General features: G+C 45.5%; 1 protein-coding gene across 3 annotated transcripts in view; it reads left to right on the top strand.

Moving 5' to 3' along the window:
* Positions 1 to 17,312, top strand: part of PLA2G7 (phospholipase A2 group VII) — a 77,938-nt gene that overhangs the window by 21,513 nt on the left and 39,113 nt on the right. For all 3 annotated transcript variants that reach the window (XM_066596374.1, XM_066596383.1, XM_066596366.1), the window contains exons 2-3: positions 9,235 to 9,381; positions 15,402 to 15,552. In XM_066596374.1, coding sequence (XP_066452471.1) covers positions 9,283 to 9,381; positions 15,402 to 15,552 — 250 coding nt within the window. In that variant the 5' untranslated portion in view covers positions 9,235 to 9,282. The remainder of the gene's footprint in view (positions 1 to 9,234; positions 9,382 to 15,401; positions 15,553 to 17,312) is intronic.

Below are 17,312 nucleotides of genomic sequence, written 5' to 3'. Positions count from 1 at the left end.
ATATAGCGTGATACGATAAAACGTGTTGTATGTGGTGTAATATTCAATTTGCTTAGCGCGTGTCGTATGTGGTGTGATATACAAAAGAAAGTTTGTTTGCTGTTGCAGAATTCCTTTTAAGTGCGAACCAATCACAACCATATCTGCGCCTTGTCATAAGTATGTATGTTATAAGTGTGTATAAATATGCATGCCTCTTCAGATCCAATCCATAAGCCTGAAGAAGAACCCTGCGTTGGTTCGGAAGCTCGCTATTATTACATCATGTATTTTTGTTAGCCATTAAAAGGTATCATATCTCCAAGATAACGTGGTTTCTCTTGCTGGGAACAATCACATTGTTTTCATTATATAATTTGTATAGCGTGAGGATAGCATGTGTCATGTGGGGTGATATACAATTTATATAGCGTGAGAGGATAGCGTGTGTAATATGTGGGGTAATATACAATATATATAGCATTAGAGGATAGCTTGTGTCGTATGTAGTGTGATATACAATTTATATAGCGTGTGATATATACAGCATGAAACGATAGCGATCGCATCGAATACGAGCTACACAGGCGCGTGAGACATCCCACAAAGCGGCCCCAGTGTTAATGGTGACATCCCACAGAGCGGCCCCAGTGTTAATGGTGACGTCCCACAGAGCGGCCCCAGTGTTAATGGTGACATCCCACAGAGCGGCCCCAGTGTTAATGGTGACATCCCACAGAGCGGCCCCAGTGTTAATGGTGACGTTCCACAGAGCGGCCCCAGTGTTAATGGTGACACCCCACAGAGCGGCCCCAGTGTTAATGGTGACGTCCCACAGAGCAGCCCCAGTGTTAATGGTGACGTCCCACAGAGCGGCCCCAGTGTTAATGGTGACATCCCACAGAGCGGCCCCAGTGTTAATGGTGACGTCCCACAGAGCAGCCCCAGTGTTAATGGTGACGTCCCACAGAGCGGCCCCAGTGTTAATCGTGACGTCCCACAGAGCGGCCCCAGTGTTAATGGTGACGTCCCACAGAGCGGCCCCAGTGTTAATGGTGACGTCCCACAGAGCGGCCCCAGTGTTAATGGTGACACCCCACAGAGCGGCCCCAGTGGTAATGGCGACACCCCACAGAGCGGCCCCAGTGGTAATGGTGACGTCCCACAGAGCGGCCCCAGTGTTAATGGTGACGTCCCACAGAGCGGCCCCAGTGTTAATGGTGACGTCCCACAGAGCGGCCCCAGTGTTAATGGTGACACCCCACAGAGCGGCCCCAGTGGTAATGGTGACACCCCACAGAGCGGCCCCAGTGGTAATGGTGACACCCCACAGAGCGGCCCCAGTGTTAATGGTGACACCCCACAGAGCGGCCCCAGTGGTAATGGTGACACCCCACAAAGCGGCCCCAGTGTTAATGGTGACATCCCACAGAGCGGCCCCAGTGTTAATGGTGACACCCCACAGAGCGGCCCCAGTGGTAATGGTGACACCCCACAGAGCGGCCCCAGTGGTAATGGTGACACCCCACAGAGCGGCCCCAGTGGTAATGGTGACACCCCACAGAGCGGCCCCAGTGGTAATGGTGACACCCCACAGAGCGGCCCCAGTGGTAATGGTGACACCCCACAGAGCGGCCCCAGTGGTAATGGTGACACCCCACAGAGCGGCCCCAGTGGTAATGGTGACACCCCACAGAGCGGCCCCAGTGGTGATGGTGACACCCCACAGAGCGGCCCCCGTGGTGATGGTGACAGCCCACAGAGCGGCCCCCGTGGTGATGGTGACAGCCCACAGAGCGGCCCCCGTGGTGATGGTGACAGCCCACAGAGCGGCCCCCGTGGTAATGGTGACAGCCCACAGAGCGGCCCCCGTGGTAATGGTGACAGCCCACAGAGCGGCCCCCGTGGTAATGGTGACAGCCCACAGAGCGGCCCCCGTGGTAATGGTGACAGCCCACAGAGCGGCCCCCCTGTGGTAATGGTGACAGCCCACAGCGGCCCCCTGTCACAGAACACAGCTGTGGTAGAGGAACAAGCTGCCGGCACCTCTTAATTTTTTTTCAGGGAAGGGCTTTAAATATAAACCCTTCCCTGAAAAACCCAAACTAGTGTAAAAAAAATGTAAAATAAAATCATACTCCCTTTTCTTCAGCTGATAAAGCTCAGGCTCAGCCGCATCCTGTCTCCGCTGTCCCCAACTCTGCGCTGAAGTTCTTTTAGCAGGCGGGGATTTTAATTCCCTGGCTGCTGAAAGAGCTGCTTCTGATTGCCTGAGGCATTCAGCCAATCACAGGCAGCTTTCAGCCATTCAATGAATGACAGGTGAAAGCTGCCTGTGATTGGCTGAGCGCCTCAGCCAATCAGAAGCAGCACTTTTAGCAGATGGGGATTTTAATTCCCTGCCTGCTGAAAGAACTTCAGTGCAGAGTCGGGGACAGCGGAGACAGGATGCGGCTGAGCCCCATCAGCTGAAGAAAGGTGAGTATGATTTTTTAAAATATTATTTTACACCAGTTTGGGGTGCTGGCAGCTGGATCCTCTAGTGCAGCTGTCATCTGGGACAGCTGCGATAGGGAATTCTCTATTCCCCGCGGGGATGAAGAACTCCTTTGTAGTATCTGTTACATCTGTGATAGGTGCAGCAAGAAATTTTTTATTTCCCGCGGGGATGAAGAAAACATCTGCCGCTTGTGGCAGATGTGTTCTTCATCCCCGCAGGGCACACAGCAGGCTGACCTAAATACTGTTCTATAATAGGGCCGGTAAAAAAAAAATAATACCGGCACTGACCCAGCGTGAAAAATAGCGGCCGGGTGGCAACCCTACATGTGACATATTTTTGTTTTTGCCATGGATCCGCTGTAGATTTCAATTGATGGAGTGAAGTGTGCTGTGGATTCATGGCGAATTCCGCGACACTATCTACACCAGTGGTGCGCATTTTTTCATTTTTACAGCCACATGTTAATTCTCTTATCCCCCACCCTACCCCCCATAGTTTTGCCATGTGACACAAAAAGTTACCATTCGACATGTGTGAAGCTTTTCCAGACTCTTGAACGTTAAATCTGCACGGCGCAATCCACTTTAGAATCCACATGGATTCCACCTCTAAAACCACAGCCAAGCTGTGGATTCTGTGCCAAAAGCCTCCATGTGAACATACCCTAAGGGCTCTCTCACAGGTGCGTGTACCTATTACAGTACTTGACAGGAATGGACAGGAATACGCTGAGTCCCTACCTGTTTCTGCCTATCAGCAGTTTTATTATGTTCGTGAATAAAACCGCACAAAATGTCATTGATATTTTTACGTGAATGCACAAGTTCTCTGCGGTTTTATGTACTCGCATTGATTTCAGTGGGTTAGTTCGGGGCATGAAACACCAAGATAGGACATGCAATAGTGCAGAAACCCATTGAAATCAATAGGCGCTATTCACTGTGTAATATGCCTGTAATACTCTATGTATTTACACGCATGTTAAAAACAAAACAAGGGGCTCTTGCAGACTAGCACGATTTTGCGCCTGCAGAATCACTCATGCAAACCGCAGACAATAGAACAAATTGATTTCAATGTGTTCCTTCACATTCTGCGTTTTTGCGCTCAATTTTTGCACGCGTGAAAATATATGCGACATGCTCTATTTTTCTATACGCTTGTACGCCAAGGCACCATAGTGCGTACCTCGTCTGCATGACATCGCACACTGAACTAAATTTCGTGGTGTTAGCCAATAACACCGGGGACTAATTAGGCTGCACATCTGTTCAAATTACAGCCTAAAAAGGTACTGTAAACAGCGCTGCGATGTATGCGGAAGCACATGATAGTGCTCGCTTCACAGCGCAGTTACGGTCTCACAAGGTATATACGTCTGCACTCGTCTGCCCTTGGTCCAAGTCTTTCTTTCAGGACTGGAGGAAAGCTGGGGACTGTAACGTCGTGTTTTGCTGTGGATTTTCTGCATATTTTTCATATTTTTTCTGCATTATTGGAGCCTCTCTTTTGAAGTCTGTAGCAGAAATCTGCAAGTTTTTTGCACCAAATATGCTGCTAAAATTGACATGCTGCGGAAATAAGTTGCGCACCGTAGGTCAAATTCCGCATGAATTTAGTGTGGGTTTGTTCCACTGTGTGTAGATGGGATGGGATTGTTTGCCTTGACTGAAGAGGAGGAATCCTTCAGTTTCCCGTCAGTGGTTTGACTCCCTGCTGCCTGGTCTGACTGGTTTGTGCCCAGCGCTGCCTCCGACCCTCCATGTTGCTCACAGATAAAGCTTTGCTGTCCCGCTGCACAATGTGTTTTGTTCTATGTGAATGCACACAATTGTGTTCCTGATCTATAATGTTCTTTTTCTGGCAAAGCACATTTACATTGATGTAGACTACGTTCCTCTGTGTTGTGGGTAAGCCCGGCTACGGACATACGATTACCCAAATTCCAAAAAACTATCTATTCTCACATGAAATGCTTGTAACCCCAGTGTTGTTGTCTTTTTTTTTTAAATTGCATGATATTAACCCCTTCAAGACTGGAGAGTTTTCATCCTTTCTTATATTTGTGTTTTTGTCCCTGCCTTACAAGATCTATAATGCTTGTATTTTTTTCACCAACATAGCAGCATGAGGGCTTGTTTTATGTGGGATGAGTTGCATTTTTTAATGGTACCATATCAGTGGAATAATATTGAGGATGGGGGGGCAAGTGCGCCATTTGAGGAAGGATGGGGTGAGGGGGGGTTGTTTACTTTTGTGGCATTCCCAGTGCGGTGGAGGGAGGGTTTTAACATTTAATAAAGTTTTTTAAAGCGTTACAATAATATTAAAGGGGATGTCCAGGACTTTGTTTTTTTCTATTGATGACTTATTCCTCAGCATATGGCCTCATGCCCACTGCCGTGACGGACTCCGCCAGCAATATATCGCAGCGGAGTCCGCCACGGCGCCTCCCAAAACCCCCATACTTACAACTCCAGATCTGCCGTACGCATCCCGCATGCAGAGCCGGTGCGCATGCGCAGTACAACACATGACGCGCCGGCATTGTCAGATGAAGCGGTGGGCGGGGACGCGTATTCACGCGATACTTTCACTGTGCTACAGCGGAAGTATAGCGTGACGGACGGCTTCCATTGACTACAATGGAAGCCGGCTGCGCTTATCTCGTGGCATTTAGAACATGACGCGGTTTATTTCACCCTGCGGAATTCCGAGATGGCATTCCGCAGCGTGAGCATTGAGCTATTAGGTTCAATAGAACCTAATAGCTGCGGGACAACACTGCGGATTTCACCCGCGTAAAATGCAGCAGAAATCTGGTCGTAGGCATTACCCCTCAGTCATCAATAGACTATCAGCAGGTTTCTGCCGCTCAGGATCCCCGCCAATCAGCTGATTCCCAACACTGCTGTCAGTACGGACTGCGCAGGAAGCAGATCGCACTGTCCATATTGCAGCAGTCCAGTTTGGTAGTGTAGTCACAGCTCCCATTGATTTCAATTGATGGCACAATCATGTCTTATGACTTTTCATAGGAGATGTGGAATAATCACTAACTTTTCAATAAACTTGTTTCTATAAAAGCTACTGTGATAATTAGAAAATGTTCAAATCATTAGGGGTCTCCCTTCTAATTTGCTGCACACTGCTTATTGTCAAGTGAAGTTGGTCTTTAGTAACAGACAACAAGACGGAACACAAAAAGTGGGGGAAGATGCCACCTCATGTTGCCCATAGAAAGCTATGGAGAGAAGGAGGGAGATAGATGCAAAAAAAACAAGAGACATGATGTTGTAGCGAATAATCAGTGTTTACTATTGCAGCTACTGAAGTCACATCTACACTGTTCAGTACTGCTGTGTAATACCATGCTGCTGTTGTATAAGAGTGTGCTATGGAGAGATGGGGAAGAAAATGGCCTGATGTGTATGGAGACATCATACAAGAAGTCTACAACTGCCAGCTCTAGGGAAAACTTTTATAAATGTAGGGTATGTCCCATAATGGCCAGATATACAGTAGGTTTATTCTTCATGTACACAACACAGATTAGCTCTGCCTGTTCTGCAGGAAAATGACTCTACAGTTTACGACACGCAGCTCATTCTACTACAAACAGCTGTAGCTTCAGTTCTTTCAGTGCTGTTTACATGCCTTTGGTGTCATTTTAAAGCCACGATTCTTGGGTTTTGGTAGCACTCACAGTTCCAGAGCTACAGATGCTTGAAGGGGGTTGGGAATATTGAATTTACTGCTGTCACTTTTCAGTCAGTGTTGAAAGCAGAGAAGGAGGGGTGCCAACAGCAGCAGAGAAAATCAGTTTTTTCTTATCAGCCCTCCATTAATCAGAGAGCATATTTGCTCTCTTGTTGTCACATATGGGGGTCTTCTTTTCCCATAAAATGAGTGAATAGATGAAGACGTAGGACTCTCACACAAGCGTTTACGGTGTGTGGAGCACGCAGCAGTACACAATGCATTGCTTGCAATCACATGCCGACAAATCCCCTTACACTGTCTTGGTGTGTGTATATGCTGGTAATACACGCCTAAATAGTGCATGTTGCATTGTTTTTCATGCACGCATTTCACGCACTGTGTGTGAGGGGCACCGTTGAAAGTAATGCAAGTTTGTTACCGCTTATTAGGGAAAACTGCTTGTGTGTCACAAGCCCTAACCCATCTAAACACTTCTCTATATCGTTAAACGACAACGATGCCACAGTTATTGCTAACCCTTACATCCTAAAGGTTTTAACAGAAAATGTTATTTTTTCCTTACACGGACATAGAAGGGGGTTCTTTACTGTAAGAGCAGTGGACTATGGGCGTGGTAATTGCAAATTCAATAAAAGAGTACAAGAGAGACCTGGGCACCCTTCTTGAGCAATACAATGTTATAATCATTAACTTCAAAAGGGTCCCTGATCCGGGGATTATTCCAATTGCCAGATTGGAGTCAGGAAGCACTTTTGTTTTCCGTTCAATGGGGAAAATTGGCTTCTACTTCATGAAGTTTTTTTTCCCCCCTCCGCTGGATGAACATTTGGCGATAATAGGCTGAACTGGATGGACATATGTCTTTTTTTCAGCCTTATATACTGTGTTACTTACATAAGGCTTAAATATTTTTTAAAAAGACCAATTATGCACTTTTTTATGTGATCGCCACCTTTATTATAACCCATAGTATAAAATTAAATTATCCAGCACAGTATGTTCCATTTTAAAATCAATGTAATTTTGGCGTTTTCTGTTAATCTTCCTTCCTACAACTGGAATAAAAGAAAAATCAAGATGTTGTGTATATTCCTGAAAATGGTACCAGTGAAAACTACAAATCATCCCACAAAAATAAGCCCTCATACAGCTATGTTGCCAGAAAAATAATGCTTTGGTCAAAAGTTTTAGAACAGCTCAATTTTTGCGATTTTACTTACAAAATTTAATGCCTCAAATGTACTTTGAAACGAAAGCGTAGAACAAATAGGATGAATGAAAATAATTTATTAACTTTGTTTCACTAAATTAAACCTAGATTTTTGGCTATTCACAGTTGTCCCCTCTATCTGATATAACAGAACTACACAATAGAGGCATTCTTTCCACAACTGCATTCAGATATTGTTCAGAAATGTCTTCCCACCATTGTTGCAGAAGTTCCCACAGATATGCTGCACTTGTAGGTTGCTTTGCTTTCACCCTTCTGTCCAGCTCATCCCAAGCAAGCTCAATGGGCTTTAAGTCTGGAGACTGTGCAGGCAATTCCATTCCTTGAAGTCTAGCAGCTTCTTCTTGTCTTCTTAAATAGTTCTGACATAACCTAGAAGTATATTTTGGAGCATTGTCTTTCTGTAATATGAACCCCTGACCAAGTAGTAGTACACCAGAGGGTATTACATGGTGCGTCAAAATGTTGTGGTTGTTCTTTTTGTCCAGTGTGATAGTCACCCTATGCAGCTAAAGTGAAAACTTGCTAATTTTTTTGCTGCATAAGGGTGACTACCCACTGCAGTTTTTTGTTATTGTGAAATTCGCAGCTTTCATTTTTCTTCAGGGGTCTATGGGACTTGTAATGGTAAAATCGCGATCGCGCAAAATCGCAATTTACCGTGAAATCGTGATTTTGCACGATTGCGATTTTAACATTACAAGTCCCATAGACCCCTGCAGAAAAAAAAACTGTAGTGGGTAAAGTTATGACTGCTGAAACACAAAAAGATATCAGATTTACTGGTTTTTAAATCTAAATTAGCTATGTGACTGCGGGGGATTAAAAATGCACTTAAGGCGACCGAGTTCTATACCAAATATATTTACATTCAAAATCCACAATAAAAAAAAAGTGACATTTTTAGGAGGTTTTTTTAAATTTGATGTGACTGCTGGGGTTGAGTGTGGGGAGGGGGGTGCAAGACAGGTTGTAGAAGGAACTTTTACCGTCTGCTACCGATTTCCCCTGAAAATTAGACCTACCCCAATAATAAGCCATACCCTGATTGAAATATAAGACCTCCCCTGAAAATAAGCCCTAGCTACACTACATGAAGAAGAAAAAAAAATACTCCCCTCGCAGGTGCCATCCCCATCTTTCTCTCTGCTCTCCACATGCGCCTGCATTCTTCCCTGTCTATCCTTGGTTGTGACAGAGCATTCTCTTCCTGGTAACGTGGGTTGAATACCCGCCTCCAGTAAGAGAATGCTGTGATTGGCTCAGAACCACTGCCTGAGCCAATCACAGCTGGCGCTTGATGAGCCAATCACATCCATTCAGTTACAACGCGGGGGTCCGAAGACGTCACAGAGGCTCTGTGAACCCTTTACATGCTGAAATTTACATAGATCGCGGCAGGGAAGGGGTTAACAGCGGAGTCACTGTCCCGATGCACCCCTGCTGTTGAAGGAGTAGGCTGGCTATCGGTGACAGCCGACTCCCGCTACCCACAGGGTGTAAGTGTACATCCTGTTGCGTTAAGTAGCAGGCAGCCAGGAGGTCCTCACACTGCAGTATATTATTGTGATGGCGTGGACTCGGGAGCTGTGCCCACACCATCCACACAACTTATAAGTGATACCCTGCTACAGTGCCCAGGATTGGCATCACATGACATTTTGCATATGCCATAAATGTGTAATCGGTGAGCAAGGAAATCTGTATATGAGAAAATACTCATTTACTAAAAGTCCTATAACCAATATGTGAAGGATTTTACAGTTTAGGTAACATTGTCACATTATATGTCTTCCAGGCTCAGAAGTCGTCTCCAAAACCCCCCCTTGTGACGTATAAGGTAGCCATGGGCAGTTACAGCAGCGTCCAGTTCTGTGGGATCCCCCAAGGGAAAGGACCCCATACTGTGGGCTGTACTGACCTGATGAGCGACCACACAATTCAGGTACGGTGTACATTATAACTGCTTTCATTGCTATTAATGTGGATACATCCTGTTTGCTTCATAGGATGAATTATTACAACTTGCACACAAAGGAGACTCAATTTGGAAAAGAAATATATATATATTTTTTTTTTTTGTGAGGTCCAGGAATAAAGTTGTATATCAGGAAATTGCTATAAAGGTAAATTAAAAAGAACAGCTGTCTTAAAGGATTATTCCCATCTCTGTCAATCCTGGCCAAATGGCAACGCCTCTCTGTGCACAGTGGCTGGGCGTGCAGAAACAGCCAAGCGGGCTGTGTTACGCTATTTCCATTATTCCCATGGAAGTTACGGAAACGGCATAGCATAGCCTGTTTGGCTGTCTTTGTTCCATAGCCGGGGAGGTCAGATCTAGAGATGGCTGCGGGTCCCATATCTATCAGGTTTTTATAGCATATACTGTGGATATGCCATAAAAATGTGAAATGGGAATACTCCTTTAAATAGCGCCTCTGTGCCTTCACTTTGAAGGATAGTTGTCTTAGATTCAAGAGACCCATCAAGAAGACCATCCTGTGTAGCTAAACATCCTCACAAGGCTTTATAAAGCCTTATTGCCTCACTATATGTACTGACTGGAAGTACACTAAAGAAGAAGCTCGGCTAGACAGGCGCTGCTTCTGAGGTGGTAATGTTTTCCACTTCTCCATCTTCATTTTTACTTTGGAAAAAAAGCAGAAATTAAAGGGGTTGTCCCGCGCCGAAACGGCTTTTTTTTTTTTTTCAACCCCCCCCCCCCCCCCCCCGTTCGGCGCGAGACAACCCCGATGCAGGGGTTAAAAAAGAACACCGGACAGCGCTTACCTGAATCCCCACGCTCCGGTGACTTCTTACTTACCCGGTGAAGATGGCCGCCGGCATCTTCTCCCTCGGTGGACCGCAGGGCTTCTGTGCGGTCCATTGCCGATTCCAGCCTCCTGATTGGCTGGAATCGGCACGTGACGGGGCGGAGCTACACAGAACCCCATTCAGAAAAGCAGAAGACCCGGACTGCGCAAGCGCGTCTAATTTGGCCATTAGACGGCGAAAATTAGACGGCAACCATGGAGACGAGGACGCCAGCAACGGAGCAGGTAAGTGAAAAACTTCTTATAACTTCTGTATGGCTCATAATTAATGCACAATGTACATTACAAAGTGCATTAATATGGCCATACAGAAGTGTATAGACCCACTTGCTGCCGCGGGACAACCCCTTTAAGCAATTTCATGTAGGTTTTTCTGATCTTTAATTTCAAGTGGGCTGCGGCTGTGTATCCCAGCTATTGTCCCGCTCTTGGTTTGCAACAAGTGTGCTTATCCTTAGGCCTCCTTCACACGGGCAACACGGCATCGCCACAAGAAAGTCGCAGCAATATCGCATCACTGGTCCGTACGATATCGCTGCGTCTTCTCGCGGCAATACCGCGACTTTGTAGCACCACATGCGAGGATTTTCGGGGGAGGCTTGAAATATAAGCCCTTCCCCGAAAATAAGCCATAGCTAAAGAAGAAAAAAAAAACAAAACACATACATCACCTCTGCCGCACTGTCAGCCCGGCCGCAGCTTCTCCCCGGGTCCCGGCCCTGATCTTCTTCTTATTCTCTTCTGGTCGGGGATTCAAAAATCCCCGCCTCCCGGAAGAGCTGGCTATGATTGACTGACGCGTAGCCAATCACAGCCAGCACTCGATGAGTGGCTGTTATTGGTTCAATCAGTGAGTGGTCAAAGCCAAAAGTTGAAAACTAATCTTAAGGGTTCTGATGTGGTTTATTTTGGTATTTAACGACAACGATTTTTGTAGATTTACTTTTTTAAAAACCATAACTTTAGTTTTCCGTTGACATAGCCATATGAGGGCTTGCTGATTGCAAATAATAAAAGTGTGCAAAAAGGGTTTTTTAACAGAATTATTTTTTTTACCCTTTTTTATGTCCCTCTAAAGGGACTTACCTGTCCATATGATGGCTCAAATCATATGCTGCAGTGATTCTATACTGCAGTGTATTTTTCTAGTAGGCACAGAGGCCATCATCATGCCTCCAATTTCCATGGCTACCCATTGGTCCTCCGCAAGTTGATGGTGGCAAGCCGATGATGTCACAGGGGTAGCTCCCACCATCTGTTAATCGCTTACATGCCACCATTAACCTTGATCGCGGCTTATAATGGGTTATTGGCTGAAATCAAAGTTATATCCAGTCCTGGCCGTTGCAGTGGCACCTTGGCTGTCAGTAAAGGTGTTTTTACACGGGACAACCTGCCGGGTGCAAGATACCCAATAGGTCGTCCCAGCAATAATCGTTCCTATGCTTTTACATAGGAAACATTATCGCTAGTGGAGGTAGAGTGGGACGGGATTCATGTCTGCTCCGCCTCCATTCACAGTAAGCAGGCAGTCCTTCATAAGTGAACGACTGCCTGTTCACACGGGCCGATTCATTGTTCAGTTTTCTGCATGCAGAAACTGAATAACGAACGAGAAGCGAACAAATTCACATTCGTCGTTTAGTCGGGGCATGTATTTACACTGAATGATAATCTTCAGATTCTCGCTGGATCATGGGAATCTGAACTATTGTTGGCCCCTGTAGAAGCACCTTCACATCCAGCACCGCCGCAGCAGATGGTCAGGGTCCGCTCCTGAGCGCACGCCATCTATTTGCTGTAAATGTACAGCATTATTTCACACTAACATTAACACAAGGACTGTGGAAAGGAGATGGGGCTTAACACACAGCAAATCCTCCTGCGCAGGTGGTTGCTTAGATGTGTAAGTCTGAGGTCACACGGGACGGAAATCTTGCTGAATGTCCACAGCCGGGCTACATGGAACTTCTGCAAAATTTCTGCAGCTTGAAGTCCTGTGGGTTTTCATGTGGCTTATTCTGCTGCGGCCAGATCTTACCCATAGATAAGAGAGATGGCCGCAGCGGAAACAGCGATACAATTGACCTGCCGCGGCTTTGAATTCCACGTGGCATGTCAATTTCAGCGCAGCCTGTCCCCAGTGTATGGATGAGATTTTTGCAAATCTGGTCCACTTTGCTTCTTTATCCCGGGATAAAAATTGCAAGCGGAATTTCCATGTAGAATGTCTGAACGGAAATTCTGTGGCAATTCCACCCTGTGTGAACCCAGCCTAATGGTGTGATCCACTGCCTGACGGGCTTCTGTTACTATAGGCCCCCCCACTCCGTTATGTACATCCCTGCACATCGGTGCACTTTCACATTTCAGTCCTCCTTTCTTAACCGCTGTGTGTTGTTAAAAGAGTTTCATTTACACAATCTATTACGGTGAATTATGTAACACCGCTTACTACTGATGGTGAAGGAATGAGGAAGAGAATGATGGAGCATGTTAATGAGGGGTGTTATATACAATTAGGAGGGACTTTGCACATCTTTACATAGCAATGACTGATGTCATAGTTTCTTCCTTAGAAATTGCCTTATAATTGTAGTGTATCCAGGATTTTCTCCACCCCTATGAGAAGGAAATTGCCCTCATCTAGAGGATTTAAAGAAATTGGCTGCATCTACACATAGAGAAATATTTCAAAAATGAGTCTTCTTAGTATACACCAATGTAAACTTTATTCCAAATTATAGCAAATAATGTGGTTGGCACGCTTTTCCGTGCTCAAAGGCACCTTCTTCAAGCCAGTATAAAAAACAATACAGACAAACACATAGAAGTAAAAAAACATATCTTACTGATCCGCTCTTAGTCCCACCCACATTATCTGCATCGGAGGACGCTGGCCCAAACGGATGGAATGTAAGATATGTTTTTTTTATACTGGCTTGAAGAAGGTGCCTTTGAGCATGGAAACATGTGCCAACCACATTGTTTGCTACAATCTGGAATAAAGATTACATTAGTGTATACTAAGAAGACTGGAACGTGAGTGCCACTTAACTGATACAAGGAGTGGACACTTCAAGGAGGGGGCTTTCTGCTTGCCATACCCCCCTTCTCTTGAGTAAGTGCCGTTCCTTTACTCCAGAATCTTATGACGTTTTGGGTTCATGCCCTACAATGCAAAGAGCGCAGGCTTTTTTCTCCTTCACTTACAGTCTGTTACATATTTGGTATAATCGTATCTGTAACGATCCATACAATTTATCCTGCATGGCAAAAATCGTAAGAAACCCCCATAAAACACTGAAGCAAAAAGATTATTTTCTTCATTTTGCCTCCCAAAAAACGTAATAAAAGTGATCAAAAAAGCTGTATGTACCCCAAAATGGTACCAATGAAAACTGCAGCTCGTCACTCAAAAAGCAAGCCTGTACAGAGCTCAGTCCATGAAACAATAAAATTATAGGACTTTGAATGCAGCGATATAGAAAAACATAGGGTTTTTATTCTGGAAAAGTGAGGAAAACCTTAAAAAATAAAAATAATTTTGGTATTATTCTAATTGAACCAACCCACAGAGAACATGTATGGTGTCATTTATGCTGCATGAGTAACAGTGTAAAGAAAAAAAAAGACAGAAAAAAAGAATGAATAAAAGTTTTACAATATAGTATATGTACCAATAAAAACTACAGTTTGCCACACAAATAACAAGCCCTCATACGGCCATGTTGATGGAAAAAGTTACGGCTTTTGAAAAGGGGAGATGAAGATTTTAAAAAAATCATTGTCCTTATACCCAAAATAGGCCATTTCCTTAATGGGTTAAAAAGTCTTGACATTGACTTGGAGGAATGTTGCCTTGCAGTAGGTGGCGCTGTAGAGGTATTGTTCCATCTTTCATTTGCATATATTTCCCAGAGGAGCATGCATGGTCTTATAAGTCTCCTCACTCACCTTTTAGGTGCTCTCCTTAAGGCCGCCTGCACACGGGCGGAAATCCCGCGGCGGGATTTCCGCCACTGAAAGTTTGCATAGGAGTGCATTACAATACAAACAAACAAACCGCGACATGTCCTATTTTTGTGCGGGGCACGCACTCACCCGGCCGCCGGCTCCGGTCTGCGCATGCACATGAAAGAGCTGGGGCCGCCAGGCGCGGGTGAGTACGCGCTCGTCCCTGCAGGCTCTCGGGTCGGGTCCCGCGGCGAGAATTCTCGCTGCCGGATCCGACCCGCTCGTCTGCAGGCGGCCTAAGGAGAGATGATACCCCTGCCATTTCAAGTTTACAAATGCCAACCTTATTCCTGGGTGTCGACTCGCTCTACAGTAACATTGCAAAATGCCCAGAAACTTAAGACCAAATCCAATTCTTCTTTTAGTCAGGAGGGACGTAGCTCCACTTGATATAGTCAAGTGGTCTGACCGCATCAACTAAGACCACAGCCAACTCGTTGGGCACTGAAGACTGCAGAATTCTTCTAGCTATGAAGCCAGTTTGATGTGGATGGACCTCCTGCTAATATCGTATAGCCCTTTCGCCCGACAGGAGGAACAATTATATACCTTCCATAATTTGGTTAACAACTAATCACTGCCCTTCGCAAAAATTTCTATTAGGAAGCCCTTGGGGCTGGGAGATTTATTTTTTGGTATGGTAAGTCTCCTCATACCTTCTAGGTGCTCTCCCTAAGCAGAACCGATACCCTTCATGTCTCTTCTATTCAAATGATCCTTGGAGGTCTTCACTCAGACTATCCACCGCCCCCATGAGGAGTTTCATGTACTTTGGACTGTTGCAGGACTACTTCTTGTATACCATTGTAAAATGTTTTGACCTCACTAAATCATCACCGTTCTGCATGTATCTGTCTGTAGCCACATACTGATGATTGCAGCGCAATGTGATGTGACTGTCGCCAGTAGTGGCCACTTTCTGCATCACTGGAGTGTTGTCTATTGTCCAGCTATGTAGGAAGAAAATGGCATTGTAACAAATTTCACCTTACTTACAAACATCCACAACTCCATTATGGTCTGTGGGGAATAAAATATATCGGGATTGCATGACGAACGCTGAATAAACTGCGGCTTTGATTGTGGCTCTAATTCTGGGTGTCGTCCTCTACAGGGAAGCTTTCTTCGGTTATTCTATCCGTGTGTGGACGGTGAGGAATATGAAGAGGCCGTGTGGATCCCGAAGAGAGAGTACTACCTGGGACTCGCCGACACATTAAAGCTCAACCGTACCATTGTGGATTTTATCTTCAGCTATTACTTTGGTAAGTGGTAATACAGTTTATCAATTCTTTAACTCTTCCAGGCAGAAGGCGGTCGGTGGGTTCAGTGAAAAGTTTCATCGCCTGCCTAATCGGGAACACATTGCAAAATGGAAAGAAGCAGCCGGCTGGCGTAGTATTTCCCAGCGGCTATTCGGATAAATGACAGGTCATGTAATGCATTGACTAGTCGTGTCTGCCAGTACTTGCTAGTGGCTAGCCGTGGCTTGTAAAGAGGGTCCCAGGCAGAGGACCCACCTCTATGAGTTTCATATGCCCTCTTAAATAGTTGACCCAAATGTACAACCCCTTGTGCCACACGGTCTGTCCTGGCAGGCATCTGTGCCCACACAGGAAAGCTGCGGGCACACACATTTAGAAGTGTTCTTACATGGATCCCACTTATAACACAGGAGCTTTGAGCAGGCATCACTCTATTCAGTGACCGTCTGCTCTAAGCTGCTTGATTAGTGCAGAGCGTATTTGCCAATACAAACATAAGAGGAAGTTTTGATGAAACTTGTTTCATAATATTTCATTAAGAGTATTTTGTAAACTGAGGACACACTTTACCCACTTAGTGACCGGCCTATTAGGACCAAGTGATCCTTACTGTCACATTGCAAGAGCCATGTATGAAGGCTGTTTCTATTCTTTTGTTTTGGGGTTTTTTTGGGGGGGGGGGGGGGTTTGGTTGAGTTGTACATGTTAATGATCCCACTCTGAAGAAGGCTGCCTGCAGACGGCCGGGTCGGATCCGGCTGCGAGAATTCTCGCAGCGGGACCCGACCCGAGCGTCTGCAGAGAGCAGCATGTCACTCACCCGCTCCCGCAGCTCTGGCTCTTTCATGTGCTGGCTACTGGGCAGCCCTGAACATAAGCAGACTGGAGCCGGCGGCCGGGGAGTGAGCGTGCCGCGATTTGCTTGCTGCGCGAGATTTCGCGCGGCCAAATCGTGCCAGTCTGCCTAGGATTGCGTTTGCTAACTCAATCTTATGGCAGCTTCCATGGGCGGAAATTCCGCGGGAGATCCCGCCCGTCTGCAGGCGGCCGTACAGATAATGTGTTGTAGAACTAAAAAAGTTTTTGGCGGGAGATGGAAAAAATATTCAGAGTTCCGCCATTTTTGGGGATTTCTGCAGCACTAAGTTTTCTATAGATTTAATTAGATTACTCTTGCTTAATAAAAACAATTGACTGCATTGTCTCTTTCTAAAAATAAATATTTTTCTGGCAGCGGAGCTCTGTGAGGGATTGTTGTTGGTTTTTTTTTGTGGGAAGAGCTGTAGTTTTAATTGGTACCATTTTGAGGCACATTTTGGATTGCTTTTTAGCGCTTTTTTAAAGTTTACAAATGAAAGAGAAATGGCAATTTCAGCATTACTTTTTTAAATTATTTTTGCAACGCTCACCAAGCATTGTCTGGGTCGTTACAGACATGGTCATACCTACTATGTTTTGTTTTTGTTAAATATTTGTTGTGTATTTTATCAATTTAACCCCTTAGTGAACGGCATATGGTGTTTTTACATCCTGCAGCTGCATGTATGAAGGGAGATTGTGAGGTGATCTCCCTCCATACATTGTGGCTGCTGACTGTTTCTTACAGCCGACACCCGGCAGCAACAGCTCTGGTAAGCCGTACAGCTCATCGGAGCTGTTAACCTTTTAAATGCCACTGTCAGTTCTGACAGCGGCATTTGAATCCCCCGAACGTCCCATACGGCCTCCCACGATGAGATTGCATGGAGCAATACAGGTGT

This window comes from Eleutherodactylus coqui, chromosome 1 (genome assembly GCF_035609145.1).
Source record: "Eleutherodactylus coqui strain aEleCoq1 chromosome 1, aEleCoq1.hap1, whole genome shotgun sequence".
In the NCBI taxonomy this organism is placed as follows: domain Eukaryota; kingdom Metazoa; phylum Chordata; class Amphibia; order Anura; family Eleutherodactylidae; genus Eleutherodactylus; species Eleutherodactylus coqui.
This window is presented reverse-complemented; position numbering and strand designations above follow the sequence as displayed.